A 19,038-nucleotide genomic window follows, 5' to 3' on the forward strand; every position below is an offset into this window, starting at 1 on the left:
AATTATTTGACAGAAAAATGCATTTGGTGACTTGCTTGGGCTCCTAACAAGCAATTCCTCTGGTTCTTTGTTAGAAACTAAAGGACATGGGACAGATTCAGATTATTTATATGCTGAGCTTCCATACTGACATTCTGTTAAGATGGAAGAAATTGATCTATCAGGAATCAGAATACATTATGAATTATTTTGAACTTTAAAATTGTCTGTGTCATCTGTTAAAAAAAAGGGCTTCTGAAACCCTTATGTAAATGAGAGCAAAGAGAGAGGACAGTTTAGGAGAGGGTGAATGAGGTTGTGAATAGTGCTGCTATAATAGCCAGCTTTCTCCAAGTTACAAGGTAGAAATGCTGCATTCAAGTCTCAATAGTATAAAGAAATAGTTTACCTTTTCTGTTCATGAGACAGGACATTAGAAGACCAAAAGGCATCCTTGGGTGAAGAGAAATCCCCTACAAAAGGAATTATGATCTCACTGGAAACTTAGTATACTTTAAAACCTTGAAGATAGTTTTAGTAGGATGAATAAGTTGCCCCTGATTTTCTTTACTACAAATTAATAACTAAAAATAATATAATTTAAGTGGGATAGATGGACATCCCTTCAACCCTCTGCCCCTATCACCTGATTCTTTCCCTCAAGATAAACCTCCTTTCACAATCTCAGACCTCAAGTTGGAGCCTGAAGCAGCCTTTTACAACCAACTTATAAAGACCCAAAGAGTAGGATAAAAAAAAATGAACATTGAAAGACTTCCTCTACTGTCACAAACGTCCATTCGTTCTGGCTTTGAAAAGTGTAGGGACTGTAGGAAAAAATGCTGTGACTTTACCAAACTTTTTGGCTGCTGTGAGCTATTTGGGGCAAGCCTGTATGTTTGTGAGGGACACTATACAATCTTCTGTTTAATGTATAGAATTCCAATTAACACTTGGTTGGTGTATAAATGTAACTCTTTTCACACTGTTCCAAGTAGTTAGTCAAAAACAAGCCACAAAGTAATTCCCCAGGCCCCCAATAAAAAGATTTACAGCAAAATGATTCTCAGCCCCATAATGGAACTGTTGTAGGTTTGTGTTTGATATTTATAAGGCTGAAATATAGTCCATATACCCAAACCCAGCATTTATTGTAAACAAGTTAACTGCCAACAGCTTATATTATGTCAAACATAATTATACTGAAGATTGATGCATAACTTGAAAGTAAATTTGGGAGAAACTGATAGTTATTACCTACTAAGGGCTCTCTGAATTTGTTTTTCACTCTACTTTGATATAACCATGTGGTAAAAACAACTTTCTTATAGTCAATTGCTCTTCAGCATAAATACTATTATCAGGTTTATTCTCCAAAAATGGAAAATCCTGGTCTATTTTAGTTTATCATTTTGTATCTTGGATTTGTATTTTAAAATCATGTCCTGTAGGCATTTTATATAAAGAATCTCTTTTCTATGACTGAATCTATAATACTAAATTAAATGAAATGGCATTGAGGTAATATATTAGGCTAACTGTTTTACCATTATAGATACTGAAAAGGTATTTTTGACCACATTAGAGCTCAATAAGCATAGTAAACCTATGTGAGCATGAAAATAAATATTTTATGTCCCAAATAATTTTTGAAAGAGATTTTTTCCTTTTTATCACATTATTTTGCAGTTTGTATAGTACAAGGAGAGCCTTGAACTTATCTTGAACTGTAGCTCCCTTGATCTATCTATCTATCTATCTATCTATCTATCTATCTATCTATCTATGTCTGTCTATCTGTCTGTCTATCTTTAAAAGGTTAGAAAATCGTTGTATGTCATGAATTTGAAGGACATGAGGTAATTTTTTGATCTTTAAATAATTCTGAACTTAGGATTCTGCAAAGTTTGAGCTAGAGCATTCTCTAGCTAGTGCCCCTATGATAAGGACTTAGTAAATTTTTTTTCTCTTTAGGATAAAGACTTGCCCTTCTTTTTGTTCTTAGCCAATAAATTGTCTCATGTTTTGGTGGCATGTTTCAAATTTAGTAGCAAAAAGTAGTACCTTTCTTTGTATCAGGGGTGGTAAAAGCTGTACCATTAAGTCAACTTAGGATAAAAATAGAATTTTAAGAGATTTTGAATAATGCTAATTTTTTCACAGAGAGATTCCTCTATTTGTTTATTTCTTAAAGAATAATATTTCTCCCTTTCTGTGAAAATAATCCTATGGAAGAAAAAAGATCTTTTAGAATCATAAAGTGGAGAGGAACATTTAACTTTTTCACAGTAATTTTTTTAAAGAAAAAACTTTCTTATTCATCTTTTTTCTTTTTTATTAATCTAAGTAAATACCATTTGCTAATGGTATAGTTTCATATGTGAATATGGTGATCTTCATCATATTCTTCTTGTATGGATACTTATGTTTCTGTTTCCTTATCTTTGTAAAGGGTATTTTTTTTTAACTGAACCAGTACGAGTCACAATAGTAATACCGCCATAACTGCAAACCGTAAACGCCAATATATCCCCTAAGGGAAACAGAGCATATTTATACAGTAATTTTACTCTTACCTCCCTTTTCGATTTTTCCTCCATCCATATTCCCTGCAAATATTTGTCCTTTTGAGAGCTTGATTTAGGATTATCTTTCTATATATTGATTTCTGATGCAGAACTCAGAAGAATCCACACTTGTTCTGAATTTCTGGAAAAGACTAGCTTTTAATAGTCCTTTTGTTTAAAGATTTGTGAATCTTGCTTTCATTTTGTAGTGATAATTGTCTATAAATATATAAAGTATCAATAAATTATCTGGTGTCTATGCATCTAATCAGAGATTTTTTTTTCTTACATGAGGCATTCTCTTACATTGACTGGAATTGTGAAAACTTCATTTTCTACTTTTTTTATTTGATAAAAATCTCTTCACTACAGTATGATTTCCTTCGGGATTTTATACCAGCATTTGATCTCAATTCTTAATAATTTTGGTGGGTTTAACTCCCAGAAGAAAACATGCTTGTGCTGTGTTATATCCCCACTAGAAGACTGGGTAATCTTAAAGCCTTGTCTTACTCGGAAATGAGAAACTTGGCTCTTTTATTAATTCCTTGCCAGAGAACCCAAGTATAGCAGATCTTTTCATAATACCACAATGTTGAAATTAATCAAGCTGTTTGTGAAATTGTTTAAATTAGATGAAATAATACCCAGGCAGACCTGAAACCTGGATTTGGAACAAATTAACTTTAATCTGAAAGCACTTGTTATGGGCTTTTGCTCTAATTGTAGATCTCTTTATGTGCTGTTTATTGGGGGTAAACAAACAGCCCACAATGGAGGGAGGAAAAAAATACATAGGGACTTTCATTAGCTTCATCCTTTGCTTAGTGTCACTTCTGTTACTTTTTCCCCCCTTTGAATCCATATTCAATCTTATTTACAGAATGAACAAAAAGTCAGAATTTCCATCATTAAAAGATAAGACCTTTTGGAATATTATTATTCAAGAATTGCATTGTTTCCCTCCACACTGTTGAAGGAAAGAATCCTGATTATTTTTGAACTGTGGATTCTTATACACTTGTTGGAGATTTACATTTTATGTTGACTTCCAAACAGTATTCTGCTACTTTCCTTTGGCCACTTTCCATTTACTAGACTTGAATCCAAGAGCCTAGTGCTAGTAAGGTTCATGAATAGAGGTAGATGGAGATGCATATGTAACTACCATTGGTTTCAGGATCTCTACAAGCACAAATCCAGTGCACAATTTATACCATGGCATCCTCCATCAGTGTAATGGCATGTCTTATTGGTGATAAGTTAAACCATTTTGACCATCAGTGATCATGTGTGGGTCTATGTTCTGTCGGTCTTTCCTTAGAAAAGATAGAGAAAACTCTTTAATTGAGTTGAGCTGATGATTTCCAAGAATGGGGTTCTCTTCCAATTGTATTGCCTAGAAGCATATCTGTCAAAGTGCTGTGTGCATCAGAAGTGCTCCACATGTGTAAAAACAACTGAAGAATCATAAAAGAAAAAATAAAACTTAATAGTACATGAAAGTAATGAATTGCTTTGGGTACTCCCCTGAAGTCCAGATAGATATCTAACAGAATTTTCAACATGCTTGTTGTGAACACCAATTTTGAAAAGGAAAAGAATTGCCATTGTTATTATTAATATCATCCGGAATAGGTGCCCGTATTGAATGTTGTGGTTCATTAGAAACTTCAGGACATCTCATTGTTTCTGTGCTCAGGGTTAACTCCATATATTTTGCTGAGGAGACTTGTGAGATGGATTAGGTCAGGTTGGGCATAGCAAAATGGTCAAGGCTTGACTATTGTTTGAAAAAAACAGCTATGGAAGACTTTGTCTTTTTATGATAACTAGATTTTATGTGGCCATTTCTAGGTCCAACTTAATGTTGCTGACTTGCCTAAATTGAAAATAACCTTAGGAGAACTGCGGTAATCTAATCCTAAATTCCTTAAACTACCCTTGAATGTTTTGCAGTTCATTTCTAACCACTGGGATTTTAGAAACTGAGTTGACTGTGGCTGGAATCAGTGGGACTACTTATATACCTGCTTATAGTCTATGAAGTGACAGGACAAACAATTTTTTCCCTCCTGATCTTCTGAGGGGCCGTTTTTTAGCACCCTCTCACTTCTAAATAAAGATAAGCTTTATCTTCAGTGGTGTTGAAATTTTAGGGGTAGCACTCAAAAGGAGAGCATACTTTGTATATGAGGTACCATTTTAAATCTTTATCTTTGTGTCAAAAGTAGATGCAAAGCACCAGGGCTGGATGATTATGGTTTAATTTTGAAATAACTGTGAACCTGCCTATGGGGTGGGATAATTTGAATTTTTCCACAATTTTCCACAATTTTACTTGTTTTATTCTAGAAACATTCCCTTGATTGACCAAACATCTACTTCCAAATGATCCATAACAACAGATTTTACTGTTGTCCTTATACTACTTTCTACCCTACTGCTAGATCTACTGTTGTCGCTATTGTAGGAAGGAAAAAAAAAACCCTTCAAACTTGGATCCCTTGCTACCTTTGCAACATGTCTCATATATGCCCCTTGTCTCCTCTGAAACTATTATCACCAGGAGTTATCACCTATGCCTGGACTTTGCAGTAGTTTGTTGGTTGGTCTGCCTGACATGTCACTCCCTACTCTGGTCCATCTTTCAATCAACTATCAAAGTGGTTTTCCTAAAGCACAGTTTTGACCATGTTACTTCCCCACTCAATAAACTATACTGGTTCCCTATCGCCACCAGGATTAAATATAAAATCATCTGTTTGTCATTTAAAGATTGGCCTCCCTCTAATACCCTTCAACCCTCAAATAATTCTTTGGTGCTTTGAAACTGGCCTCTTTCCCATCCTTAAATATTATACTTCATCTTAGCTCTAGGCATTTTCTCTGACTGTCCTTATACCTGGAGTACTTCTTTCTGATTGCTGACTCTCCTGGCTTCCTTTAGGTCTCAATGAAAATCTCACTTTCTACAGGAAGCCTTACCACCAATTTGTCTTAATTCCTGCACCTTTCCTCTATTAATTATATCCTAAACATCTTGTATGTATTTGTTTGTATGCTGTCTCTCCCATTAGTTTGTAAGTTCTTGAAGAGCAGGGACTGTCTTTTGCCTCTTTTTTGTATCCCAAGCACTAAGCCAGTGCCTGGCACATAGTAGCTATTTAATTTTACTTGCTCGATTATTGATTATTTCTAATCAATCTTGAGCTTCTCAAGAATGGAGACTATCTTTTCCCTTTGTTTCCTTATTGCTTACTTAGCACTGGCACATTGAAGGCACTTAAACTTTTATTGACTGACTGATTTTAGAAGAATCTGTGTATTTAAAGGGAAGAAGCTATGAAAAGTAGTAACAACTCATTGTTGACTCTAGGGACAGACTCCTAACTAGGACTGACCTGCCTTTGTGGCAAAAATCTCCATTTTCTTTTCTTTTTTTTTTTTTTTTTTTTTTTTTTTTTTTGTGTGTGTGTGTGAAGCATTTCCTAAGAAATCATCATCTCTAACTTCCAGCTCAAACTTCTCAATTTTTTTTCACTTGATACTGAAATTTTGCCTGAAATCTCAACAATTAATCCTTTGTGAAAACTCTACTTTTTAAAAAGGAGATCCCTTTGTTTTAACTAAGTGGCTATCAATTATATGCCCCTTATTGTGAATTCAATAAAATTACATTCTATCCTAATACCTAATAGAGATATTAGGAAACTGAAGAATGAAAGTTTTGTCTGAGGTTGACAGAGAGAGAGAACAAGTAGGTAATTTTGGAGAATGAAGCACTTTGGGGGAGGAGAGTAGGATTGAATTGGATGCCACAGTGGAAGTCTTGTGGCATGAATTCACTTGGGGAGAAGCTAAGGGGTATACAAAAAGAATGATAGAATACCACTGATTGATATATATTTCTAATTTTTGCCTCAGCTTAGGTTTATACCCTAGAAAGGAATTTTTAATGTAATTTTATTATTTTCTGACCTCCAAATCAGACTAATATTAATGTGATGGAGAATTTCTATGTTAGTTCTTCATTCTACTCCCAGCATTGGAAAATAGTGCCTAATATATATATTTTTTCATTCATTCAGAGTTCAGCTTTATGATTTAAATGGGCTTTTGTGGATTGCCCCAGGGAACCTAACTATTATTTATAACATTTTTTTTTCTACTGGAAAATGTGTTCCAAATAATAAATGTACAAACTTTTGGAACTTGATCTACTTATAAAGTTGGGGGGTTCAGGGGTGGGGGAAAGGGTGTTATACAGAATGCTATTGATTCATAGAGTTCTTTTAAATCCTGTTTTTGAGTAGAATTGTTCTTGGACATAGAGATTGTATTCAATGTATAGTTGTAGAGAATGGGTTTGACAGTGAATGTTGGCAAGATGTTTCTATTCCTGTCTTTGACTATGTATGTATGGAAGAAGTGTAGCAGACAGTTTTCTGACTATTCTTTTTTCTGGTAAATCTGCAATAGATTCTTTCTAGAGCACAGAAGTGAGTAGTCTGAAAGGACCTATATATTATTTGCTAGTCAGTTCCTTAAGGTAGAATATAAGTTTAGAATTTATGGCAGTACTTTTCCATGTTTTATTTATTTTGCAGCTTTAATGTCCATAGCATTTTATCCCAGGTTGAATTCTGTATTCAAAGGGTAGATATGGAAGCTCCTTCCCCAAAGCCTTTATAATCTGCAGCCAGCACTAGGAATGCACAAGGTGAAAGGCCCAGATATGACACGGGCAAGAGAGACCAGGAGCTTGTCCCTGTAACTGCAGTTCTTCAGGAAACAGATGGGTATTTAGAAGTTTTTCAGAAGAGGGGAGGAGAATGGTAGACTCCTATCATTTTGAAAGGCTGGACTCATTTAGGAGGTAGTTCTAAGAATAAAGGGTGGCTCAGAAGATTTTGCTAAGTCATTAGTGGATGAAAGAAGCAAAGGTAGCTCTTGTGCCACACTTTATCTTGCCTATTCTAACTTATCCATCCTTTAATGAACTCTGAAATAGTACTATTTTTTTCTTGTCATTAATAGGTATACTATTAGCTAACCCCACTTATACATAAGCTGTATGAAATCAATCATGCTTATTTTGTGATTTCTCCCTAAAAATGCCAAATATTATGTTTTTAGATTTTGGATATCTTTTGACATCCTAAATAAGGCAGCCCATTCACTCTATTCCATGCTAGAGAGTTAATGTGGGAAGTTAGTAGAAGTGGGGGTGAATAGAGGATGATTCCTGCTTTATAACATTATTCTGAAGAATAGATAGCCCAATGGATAATGCTTCATAATTTTTTAAAAATACTTTAGAAGTGTTGACTTTAGTACTTTGATAATCAAAATGGCAAATTAATCATTTCAATGAATGTGCTGCAACATTGCCATTCCCTACACACACACACCCCAAGTCACTGCTGCTTTCCTTTTCCTAGCCTCAGCCTTATATTTTTAAGGTTAATTTTTATTTTAAATCTTTATTATATATACATTATAAAGTGGCTGTCTCCAAGAACACTTAGCTATTCACTACTGTGCAAACTACAGGAACTTGGCTTAAAAATTTTCTTTTAGTGGAGAGTGAAGAGGAGAAACACTGGACACATTAGATTAATCCAGTTATGACTAGAAAGAACAGACTGCCTTCATTTTCGGAATAGAGATTAACATAGATTTAGACCTATAATGAGTTCAGGGGACACTTTAATTTTACAGATGAATAAACTGAGGCTCAGAACATGGTTATCTGGTTTGCCTAAGGTTACATAGGTAGTAACTAGCAGAATTAGGGTTTTAATCCAGGTCCTCTGATTCTAGATTTAACATGTTTTCAATAGGATGATTTTGATTGACTTTTTTCTGTCTTGGTTTTGGAATTTACTCAATAGTGTTAGGATTATATATGATATTTCTTATCCCCTAATGGTAAAGAATTTTTGGTATATCTACTATGCTGAGAATTATGCAGTATGCCCCAGTAGATGGGCCAAAATGATCTGCCCATGGTAGTGTTTAACATCAAATGTCATACCTCGTGTCTTAGATTAGCCCTGGGAAATATTGGACTTAATTTCATGTTCTTCATCTCTAAAATGGGTATAATAACGATCTGCTTCCTAAGGTTGTTTCAGGGATAACACAAAATTCTGGTAAATATTCTGAGATGAAAATAAGCACATACTTTGAGAAACAACTTTAATAACGTGATAATACAAATGTCAAATTGATCTTTACAAATAATGGAACATGATTATTAGTAAAAAATATTAATTTGAAAGGAGACTCCATGTTTATTATACTTCTGTGACAGTGAAATTTGTCATTTTTCTAGCTGCCAGATTAACATTTTTTAAAAAATGTCCGGTGGAGTGGACCTATCCTTTAAGTTAAACTGCCACCTTACCTCCTTCAATTATTAGTATCTTAGCAAGACTTATAATCAAAGGGTTCAAAGTTCCCTAATTGATCAGCTAGATATAGGCTTGATCTATAATAAAAACAATGCAGAAAGCTGTATGTTGTAGAGTTGCTATATTAGAAAGAATGGCTTTCTTTTATCTGCTAGAATATTTCCCTTTAACTTTTTCTGTCGATATATTTTAATTTCATTTCTATGTTTTCTTATTCTAATTTAATTTTTAATCCCAACTTATTTTAAATTAATTTTTGAAATTATTTTCCCATTTTAAAATATTTTTCTCCAGAATGGGTGGATGAAATACTTTCTCTCTCCCTCTCACCCCCTCTTTCCTTCCTTCCCTCCCTCCTTTTTTCTCTTTCTAGTTTGTTCCGAGGAGGTTTATTGTAAAAGATTTTTGAGCCTACCTCTCTACTTCCTTTCCCCCCAAAACTCATATTTCCCTGTTTTTCATTTTCCTTGTGTTGTACCCATAATTGCATTATCTTCTACCTTTGTAAAGATCGTATTCTACTATAAAAATCTTTTATTTTTATATCATATGCCAGTTAAGCTTCTATCGTACGAATTAAAAAATTATTTTTTATGTGACCCTTTTATACAAGGGGCTTCAGGTATTTTAAATATATTAATTCCAAAATTACTTTTAAATTTTTGAGATAAATTGCAAGTGTCATCACCATGCTCTAACTCATTACTAATTTCCTGGCTACCTCAGTCAGAAACAAACCTCACCAAGAGCTTATGACACCATCATCACCTCAGATAGAGGCTTTATAGAAAGTGAAAAGCATGCTGGATTTGGTTCTATAGGACCTGGTCTCAGATCCTAGCAATATTATTTACTGACTTGTGTCCTTGGACAAATAACTTAACCTACCTGGTACTCAGTTTCTTCATCTATAAAATGTGGGAAGTTGAATGAGATGGCCTTTAAAGGCCTTTTCTAGCTCAAAATCTATTGACTTGAAATCACCATCACAGAGAAGTCTTTGAAAATAATATCCAATATAGATAGTACATATTTATGTCTTGGTTATTACTTTCACATGCATTTTTATTTAATTTCTAATATTTAGGGAAAAGAAAGACCAGGGCTTCAAGATTTTTAGTTTTCCACAGAATTGAGGTGTAGTCAATGAATATAATATAAGGTGCAGAGAAAATTAATTCTTTTAAATTATTTTTCTGTGACTTCTAGATAGTTGTCTCTTTTTTTATTAGACATTTATTAATATTCGTTTTTAATCTGTTTACATACTTTATGCCCCTACTTTCCCCTTCACCCCCCGCTCTCCCCCCACCCATGGCCAACGCACATTTCCACTGGTTGTACCATGTGTCCTTGTTCAGGGTCTATTTCCCATTCATGTCTGCCTCAGCCCATGCATTCAAGCAATTGTTTATCTTATATGTTTCCTCTCCTGCAGTCCTTCCTCTGAATGTGGGTAGCATCTTTACCATAAATCCCTCAGAGCTGTCTTGTGTCATTGCAGTGCTGCTGGTACAGGAGCCCATTACATTTGATTTTACCATAGTATATCAGTCTCTGTGTACAATGTTCTTCTGGCTCTGCTCCTTTCGCTCTGCATCACTTCCTGGAGGTCTCTCCAATTTGCATGGAATTCCTCCAGTTTATTATTCCTTTTAGCACAATAGTATTCCATCACCAGCATATACCACAATTTGTTCAGCCATTCCCCAATTGAAGGACATCCCCTCATTTTCCAGTTTTTTGCCACTACAAAAAGCGCAGCTATAAATATTTTCATACAAGTCTGTTTATCTATGATCTCTTTGGGGTACAAACCCAGCAATGGTATGGCTGGATCAAAGGGCAGGCAGTCTTTTATAGCCCTTTGGGCATAGTTCCAAATTGCCAGCCAGAATGGCCGGATCATTTCACAACTCCACCAGCAATGCATCAATGTCCCGATTTTGCCACATCCCCTCCAACATTCATTACTCTCCCCTTCTTTCATTTTAGCCAATCTGCTAGGTGTGAGGTGATACCTCAGAGTTGTTTTGATTTGCATTTCTCTAATTATTAGAGATTAGATAGTTGTCTCTTAATTATTGACACCAAGAATCAGAAATAGACTTACTGTTTTGAAATCTATGTATACAGAGGTGTTGACAATGAAATAACTTATGACACTATAAACTCTATGGTAGTACTGAATGTACTATGTGTTTTTGAATCATTAAGAATCAATAGACTTTCTTCAATTCAGCAAGAATTAGGTGTCTACTCTGTGCTTGGTACTGTGTTAAGTACCTAAAAAGGATCTCACACAAATAAATAAATAAGCAAATAAATAAATAAAATTTTAACCTAAGAGCTAACCTGTTTATTTCATTGTCAGATTAATCCCTCCCTTTCTGTCTTATCTAGCTAAACTAGAAATGCTACAGGTAGGACATATCCACTCAACAACTTGAAGGCACTGTCTTATTTTTAAAATATTCAGCTGGTGTACCATTGTATCTCTCAAGTTGTTTTAGTCTTTCTTTGTCTTGATATAAAGATAGCAAACTGACCCATGTCCTCTTCTGGTTGTATAAGTTCTCATTGTCATTAATATGATTTCTTTTTCTGAAAATACTATTGCTGAAGTATCAAAACCCATAATTATGTCTATTTGATTTTTCTGAGATTGTGGTATTCAATGATTTGCCATCATGTAGAAGAATCTTGGTGTTAAAAAAGGTTTTTTTGTGATAGCAAGAAATATGGATTTATTGAATGGTTTGAGTCATGTGGCAGACTGTTTATGCTATCTGATGACTAGCTGAGCTTACATAGAGAGTAATTTACCACCAGGTTAGCTTCCCAAGTAATTCAGGTTTTGTCCATGGGATTCCATGAAATAGACCTAAGTGTTAAGTTTAGATAAGAAGATGTACATGATAGTCAAGCTTTATTGTGATTAGTTCAGAAAAGTTTTTCATAATTTTTGCTCAGGAAATTTTTATAATCCTTTGGTTATTTCTTGGAAGTTTGTGGATTTGAATAATTGTGGCATAATTACATTATCTCATATGTTCTAATAATCACTCAGTTAAAAAAAACAGTACATTTAATACTATATCATTTATCCAGGTCAAGAGTTTTGTTTCCTTTTTTTAAAATCAATCTTCTTTCTTTCTGTCTTCACCCAAAGTCAGCTGTGTATGTATACACAGATGCTATACATGTTCATGTTGTATTTGCTGTTCTTAAAAATTAACCTTCAGCAGTAAGCCATAGGTATAGTGTGACTTGTTAGACTGTTGTATAGTCTTAATGATAATGATCATGGTATTTTAGTGATAACAATTCTTAATGAGTATTATTATCATTAATAATTATTATATTTAATAATTATAACCAATGCTTATTAGCTTTAATAATAATAATTAGCACTCATGGGAACTAGTTGAACCATTTTATTATCTTTAGAACAAAAATCTAAATCTGTTTCACTATAATTTCCAGCATATCTTCTATCCTGTGGATTTTAGAAGAACAGAATGAGTCAGCAGACTCCTTATTAGGGATGTTAGAGGAAAGAACCTTCAAAATCATCCTGATTTTTATATGCATTTACATATGACTTACACTTATAGGTACCTTACAAAACAAGTCATTTTCAGAAGGTAGTCTTTCCCATCTGTCCTGCCTTCTGAGTTCCCAAATGACACATACAAATAAATGAATACATAAATATGCATTCAAATTCTCTCTGCCTCTCCTTTCTTCTTTCTTCCCCTCTCAACCCTATTGTATTATTTTGTTATTAACAGCAAATAAATGAAACCAAAACCCCAATGAAGGTTATTGCTTAATAATGTATCAATAATAGTACATCCTGTAAGAAAATATTAGTGTTCATTACCTCTATTTGGATATAGCCTTGATCTTCTGATGTCTTTGCTGAGTTTAGATTAAAAGCTCTTCTGACTTGTTTACAATAAAAAAACAGTTAAAAAAAAAAGCTCCAGTGAATTACACATTGCTTAACATTTCACACTTTAATACAAAGCAGAGAAACATTTAAATGACAACAGATTTCCAATTAGCCTCAAAAAGCCAAAAAAAGAGATTCCCTTTTCAGCTGCACCTGGTGTTGACAGTGCATTTCTCAAAATATTTTGTAAGTATATGCTAATTTTAACATAAGTTCAATTTAACATAAAAACATCTAAGGTCAGAGGCTTGAAGGAACTTCTCCTATGTCAATTAATTATCAAAGAGATTCCTGGATTTAAAGGTGAAAGGAGCATTAGAGGTCATTTAGTTTAGTAAAAGAAACTAAACTCAGAATGGTTTTCTTGCTGAGGTAATAAAGACAATAAATAGCAGTGACAGGATTTGAACTCATAGCCTCAAACTGAATCCAGGACTCTTTTCCTTCTACCATGAGGTTTGATTATAACATCTAAAAGGACTCTTGTTTTCCTCACTCAACTTCTTACTAGATTGTAAGTTCTCTGGTTTTAAAAAAGTTTAGACGAAACATAATTTATGTCTTATATAATATAGGCCTAGAAAAGTGTTTCTTCTATATAAGTTACTTGACAAATGTTGATTAGAATTGTATTTTTGATACCTTTTTGCTTCTCTGTACATTTAGCATAACTGTGCTATTTCTGAAATAATAAAATGGCTATGATCAATACTTTAGAAATACATCTTCCCCCCCCTTTTTTTTTACTTAGAATATTTTCCCATGGTTACGTGATTCATGATCACCATTCCCTTCCCCTCCCACTCTTTTCTCCCCCCTCCCAAATCTGACAAGCAGTTCCACTGGGTTATACATGCATCATTGTTCAAAACCTATTTCTGTGTTTAGAATTACATCCATTTTTAAATGTGCTTCTAGGCAAAAACAAACCTGATCCAAAAATACTAAGGTTGAACAATAAATAATTTCAAATTATAGACAATCTGCAAATAATAACTTATATTCTTGTACTAAGTACCCCATTGATTTGTCCAATGTAGTTTTAAATGAAGTGATTGGGCTTCTACCACAGCCCTTGAGTGAATATGCTTTTGACTGCTAGTAATGATGGGGAACACACACACTCACTCACACACACACACACACACACACACACACATTCACCCTCACACACTCACACACTCACACTCCCCATAGATGCACAGATTTCCATTAGGCTGATGCGTCCAGGAGGCGTGTTTAATCTATACCATTTTCAAACACAGATGAATGACTTTTATAACTGTCTCTTTCCCCCTCATCATTGTTGCTGATATTCACTTTGTAATGTTTTTGTTTTGCTTTTGAATTTTTAAAAATCCATCCAGGTTTGATGATTCCTGTTTTTTGCGTGGTGGAGCAGTTGGACAGCTCTCTTGAATATGACAACAGAGAAGAACATGCAGAGTTTGTACTGGTTCGAAAAGACGTGCTCTTCAGTCAGCTGGTGGAGACAGCACTCTTGGCCCTGGGGTATTCCCACAGTTCTGCGGCTCAGGCTCAAGGTATTCACATACTCTTCTCTCTCTTCATGCTCTGTGTGTTGATTTGAGGAACTGAGTTTTCCCAAAAACATCTTCTGTGAAGAAGGGGACGAAGGGTTGGTTGTTTTACTCTCTGGAGAAATAGCTCATGTAACCTTCCTCCCATTTGATCACAGGAAAGCCTTCTCCCTTCTGCGTGTTCTGCAAAGCATTAGATCTTCCTGAAGTTCCTCCTCTCCCTTTTTTCTAACTTCTCTTATCTAAGCCCTTGGATCTGGTGTCTCATAGCCATCCAACCTGCTAAAAAGTCAGACCACCTAGCAGGGCAGGGAGCCATTGGTGTATGATGTGACCAAGTTACTAATTTTCTTTGTTTCAAGTTTGTGATCTCCAATTTTTAATAATAGTGATAATAACAATAATAAAAGCAACATATACCCTTGTTCTTTATTGTCTTTTTTAAAAACCCTTACCTTCCATTGTGACTCAAGGCAGAAGAGTGGTAAGGGTGGGCAATGGGGGTCAAGTGACTTGCCCAGGGTCACACAGCTAGGAAGTGTCTGAGGCCAGATTTAAACCCAGGATCTGACATCTCTAGGCCTGGCTCTCAATCCACTGAACCACCCAGCTGCCCCACTCTTTATTGTCTTTAAAGAAGACAACAGTTCTCTGGATGAAAAGTGCTTTGAAAATCTTAACATGATACATAAGTGCCATTATTATGTGGTCCTTTTGTAAAAAAGTCATGCTACTTTTACAATGACTTCATTTTATCTGTTTAATGAAAATGGCCATATTTCAGCATTTACCACTACTTTTTGTACACAATCCTATAGAAGCCGTTCTATCATTCCATTATTGTTACATTTTGTAGCCTGGGCCATTGTTCTACAATACTACAGAATAGAAAACAAATAAAACCTTTAGGAGAAGCCTGAAAAAGTTGTCTCCCTGAAATGATTATTTTTGTGTGGCAATAGAAATGTTTGAATGATACAGTTTTATGAGGACCGTTATATCATAGAAGAGGAGGTCAGAATTTTTACTTTTACTGAGAATTTGGATAGCTTTTTGGATGTTAGAGATCTTTATTGTCATTTTTATGGATTCCTCTTCACACTATTCTTCTGAACTGGGTCAGTAATATTATTTCCATTTACTGATAGGGGAGCAGTAAGAAGCTAAGATACATATAAAGCTGTGTGGAACTGAGGAACAGAGATTGAAACTCCTAGGTTACTGACTTTTTATTTCTGTAAATAAACCATAGACTTCTAGAACTTGTTTTAATTATTTTATCAGCTACTTGGCCATTCTGATATGTCCTCTTCCTTCCCTCTTGTCCTAAATCAAAGATTAAAGAACCCTAGCCAAAACCATGATGTGTTCTACATCTTGGATGAGAGCACCAGTGGAGTCTGAATTCGAGTGGTCTGCAAGCTTGGGTCCAGTAATACTAGCTTAATCCTAGAGCAAACTACTTTAAAAGCAGCATGATAAAGGATGATTCATTTCCTTCCTCTGACTACTTTCCTTCTTGTGAGAGGGATTCACTATTTGATCCCAAGCAAATTGCATACAGGGCGACACTGCTTTTATTTCATGCTTTGTACTTAAATGCAATAAAAGAAGGGTTTTCCCCCTTCTTTTTTTCTTAAACTCTTCATGCCATTTCAGGGACATTTTTCTCTCAATGTAAAGGTCATCGTATCCCACTGTTTCCATCCTGTTGTGCCAGCTTCCTGTTTGACAGCACTATCCATCTCAGTTAGCACGGCTGCTCAACATGTTGTGAGCTAACATGTGGAACACAGAGCATTAAGTGGCCAAGATTTGATTTTTGGCACCCCTTGAAGAAAAGGGCTTCACTGGCAACTTAGAGCAAGGTAGCACTCTACTAAGCTCAGTTCCATAGACTAGAAGCCCTACTCATTTGAGAAATGCATTTTAGAAATATATTCTGCAGTGTGAATAAGAAAACAATAACAGATAAAAAGCAAACACTGACTTCTCTAAAGAGAAGCTGTTCCATTTTTAACACTGTCAAGAAGTCAGCAAATGAAAAAAATCAAATATTATCTACATGTTCTTTCTGAATCAGTACCATATGCAATAATACCACAGATGGATATGCTTTATTCTATAGGCAGGAAAAGGTTTTTCCCTTTATTTGACCTTTCTTACTAGGTCCTGCATTTCAATACACCAAATAACTTTTGCTCTGAAGATATGTAATTGAATGCAATGTAACACTGTTTTTTGTTTTAAAATAGGCTACAGATCTTAATCTTCTTTAAGCAAATAAAAGTATAATGGATTACTTCAATATTAAATTATTAAATCTTAATTTCATCCAGATAATTAAAATATACTATTTGCTATACAGTTATAATACAACAAACAGCAGTAGTATTTTAGGGACTTTAAAAAAACTATTGCATATATATAATGCTGACTTTAACTAGATATTCTTTTTTGCATGTCATATGAGAAGAAACACAACAGAAATGTGATTGTAAGAGCCAGCATACTACCAAGGAGGTTTAAAGCTTCAGTCATAATCCTTTATATCAGGCCTTTAAAAAATGTATAAGCAACTGTCCCCAAAAGGATGGGGCAGCAAGGTGGCACAGTAGATAGAACATTGGACATAGAGTCAGGAAGATCCGAGTTCAAATCCAGCCTTAGACTCTCCCTGTCTTGGAAAAATCCCTTAATCCCTGTTGCCTCAGTTGTAAAATGGGGATAGTAATAGCACTTTACTTCCCAGGATTGTTGTGAGGATCAAATCACATAATTGTAAAGCCTTTGGCACAGTTCCTAACACATAGTAAGTATTATGTAAATGTTAGCCATTATTATTATTATTATTATTATTGCATTTCTGATGACCTTTTAGTTTATATGCCTAGAGAATGTGAGAATTGCCTTGTTTTTGAATTAGAAAAAATTTTAAAATTGCCTTTTGCATTTTGAAACAATAGTTGATTGCCAGAACAAAAGCAAACAAACTCATGCCACTACTTTTCTAAGTCTATTCTAAATAGGAAATTTTGTCAAAAGAATGGGTAGTAGAGATTTTGAAGAATAGAATCTGATGAAGGATTTAAAAGAATCTTTTACAGAAAAGTGACGAAGAATTGTATTCTATAGTTAGGGACTTACTTTATAACTACCTTTCTGTGACTAATAATCAGACCTAGTGTTTTAAGCATTTTAAGCATACTTTCCATTCAGAGAAATCAACTTATTTAATGGGAGAGAGTTTTCTTTGAAGGATCTAACGAGTTTTTGTTAAAAGATTCTATTAACTAAATATTACCCTGAAAAAAATTATAGTTATTTCACCTATTTTAATAGTTACCTCACCAGGTAGGCAAATTAAATATGAAATGCTAATTATTATACAGATAAGGACTATAGATATTGCTGTTTTAGAAGCCAGCTTTTGAATTATTCCTGCTCCCTACCTCTTAACCTCACCCTATTGCCATGATGTTAATTCCTATAATTCCATAGTATGTGATTAGCAAAAGTCATCTGACCAGCTGTTTATGTTTTTTGCCAAGAGTAGGATGATAATAGACTCTTTGCTTATCTCAGGAAGGATGACATTTGAGGAAGCATGTAATATCTTTGTTATTCACTGATGCCTGAATCAATAAATTTATAGGAAGTTCTAATGATTTGAAGAGGGACAGGCAACCTATGGCAGTGCTGCCCCTCAGTGGTACCTGAAGCAACGGCTGCCAGCTAATGACCGCATCCTCCATCCCCCAATAAATAAGCACTTTCTCTTCTTTTTTCTTATAGCCTGTCGCCTCTTTCTTTCTCATTTTCTTTTCCTTTCTACCTTCTTTTCTCTTTTAGGCTTTTCAGAGCCATTTATAGGCATTAAATAGGCCTCCTTACTGATGATCAACCAACCCATGGTTGTTGACTCCTAATTTAGATATCCTCAGTCTAGAATGAATATAGATAGCAGAGATTTAGGAAGGGTTCACAGACTCTGCTTTTACCACATCATCTAATGTGTTTCTAGTATACAAAGCTGACTTCTTTTGGAAGTGGGTTTAATTTAGTCATTTCTTTTGCTTTTAGTGGGTGATCATGACTCTTTGGAGACTTGTTTCTACTTGGAAAGCTGTAAATGCTCTTAGTTAATTAGATAGTACGGTGAGCATAACATAGGTGTACAATAAGTATTGTACTTAAATATTATTTAAAAATATTTCTTCACCTAAAATGACTAAATCTATCCACTTTGTGCATACTACTAAATTTTTTTTGTGGGTAGTTTTTTTTTTGTTAGTGTACATAAGCATTTCTGAAAGAAATGATATCTGAAGCCTGAAATTTTCAGCTGCAGGCCATGTTAGAACAATATTACTTCTTGACAGAGTAATTTACTATTTACTATGAGTAATGACTTAGGACATAGAAGTTTGAATAAATTCAGTTGGAGAAAGGAATAATTATAAAAAGTTTATAATAGTTGATCAACAGAGATGTCATCTCTATTTTCTTTATGACTATTAACTCTTCCTCTTCATCACTGTTAATGGAGATTAATTTCTAATTTCCATTTGAAT

The 19,038-nt window shown here is 34.5% G+C and overlaps 1 protein-coding gene across 1 annotated transcript in view; it reads left to right on the top strand.

The window, feature by feature from the left end:
* The window catches only part of SATB2 (SATB homeobox 2), a 234,964-nt gene that overhangs the window by 12,501 nt on the left and 203,425 nt on the right, over positions 1 to 19,038 (top strand). The window contains exon 3 of the mRNA XM_044669668.1: positions 14,291 to 14,467. Coding sequence (XP_044525603.1) covers positions 14,291 to 14,467 — 177 coding nt within the window. The remainder of the gene's footprint in view (positions 1 to 14,290; positions 14,468 to 19,038) is intronic.

The sequence above is a fragment of the Gracilinanus agilis genome, chromosome 3 (assembly GCF_016433145.1).
Source record: "Gracilinanus agilis isolate LMUSP501 chromosome 3, AgileGrace, whole genome shotgun sequence".
Lineage (NCBI taxonomy): Eukaryota > Metazoa > Chordata > Mammalia > Didelphimorphia > Didelphidae > Gracilinanus > Gracilinanus agilis.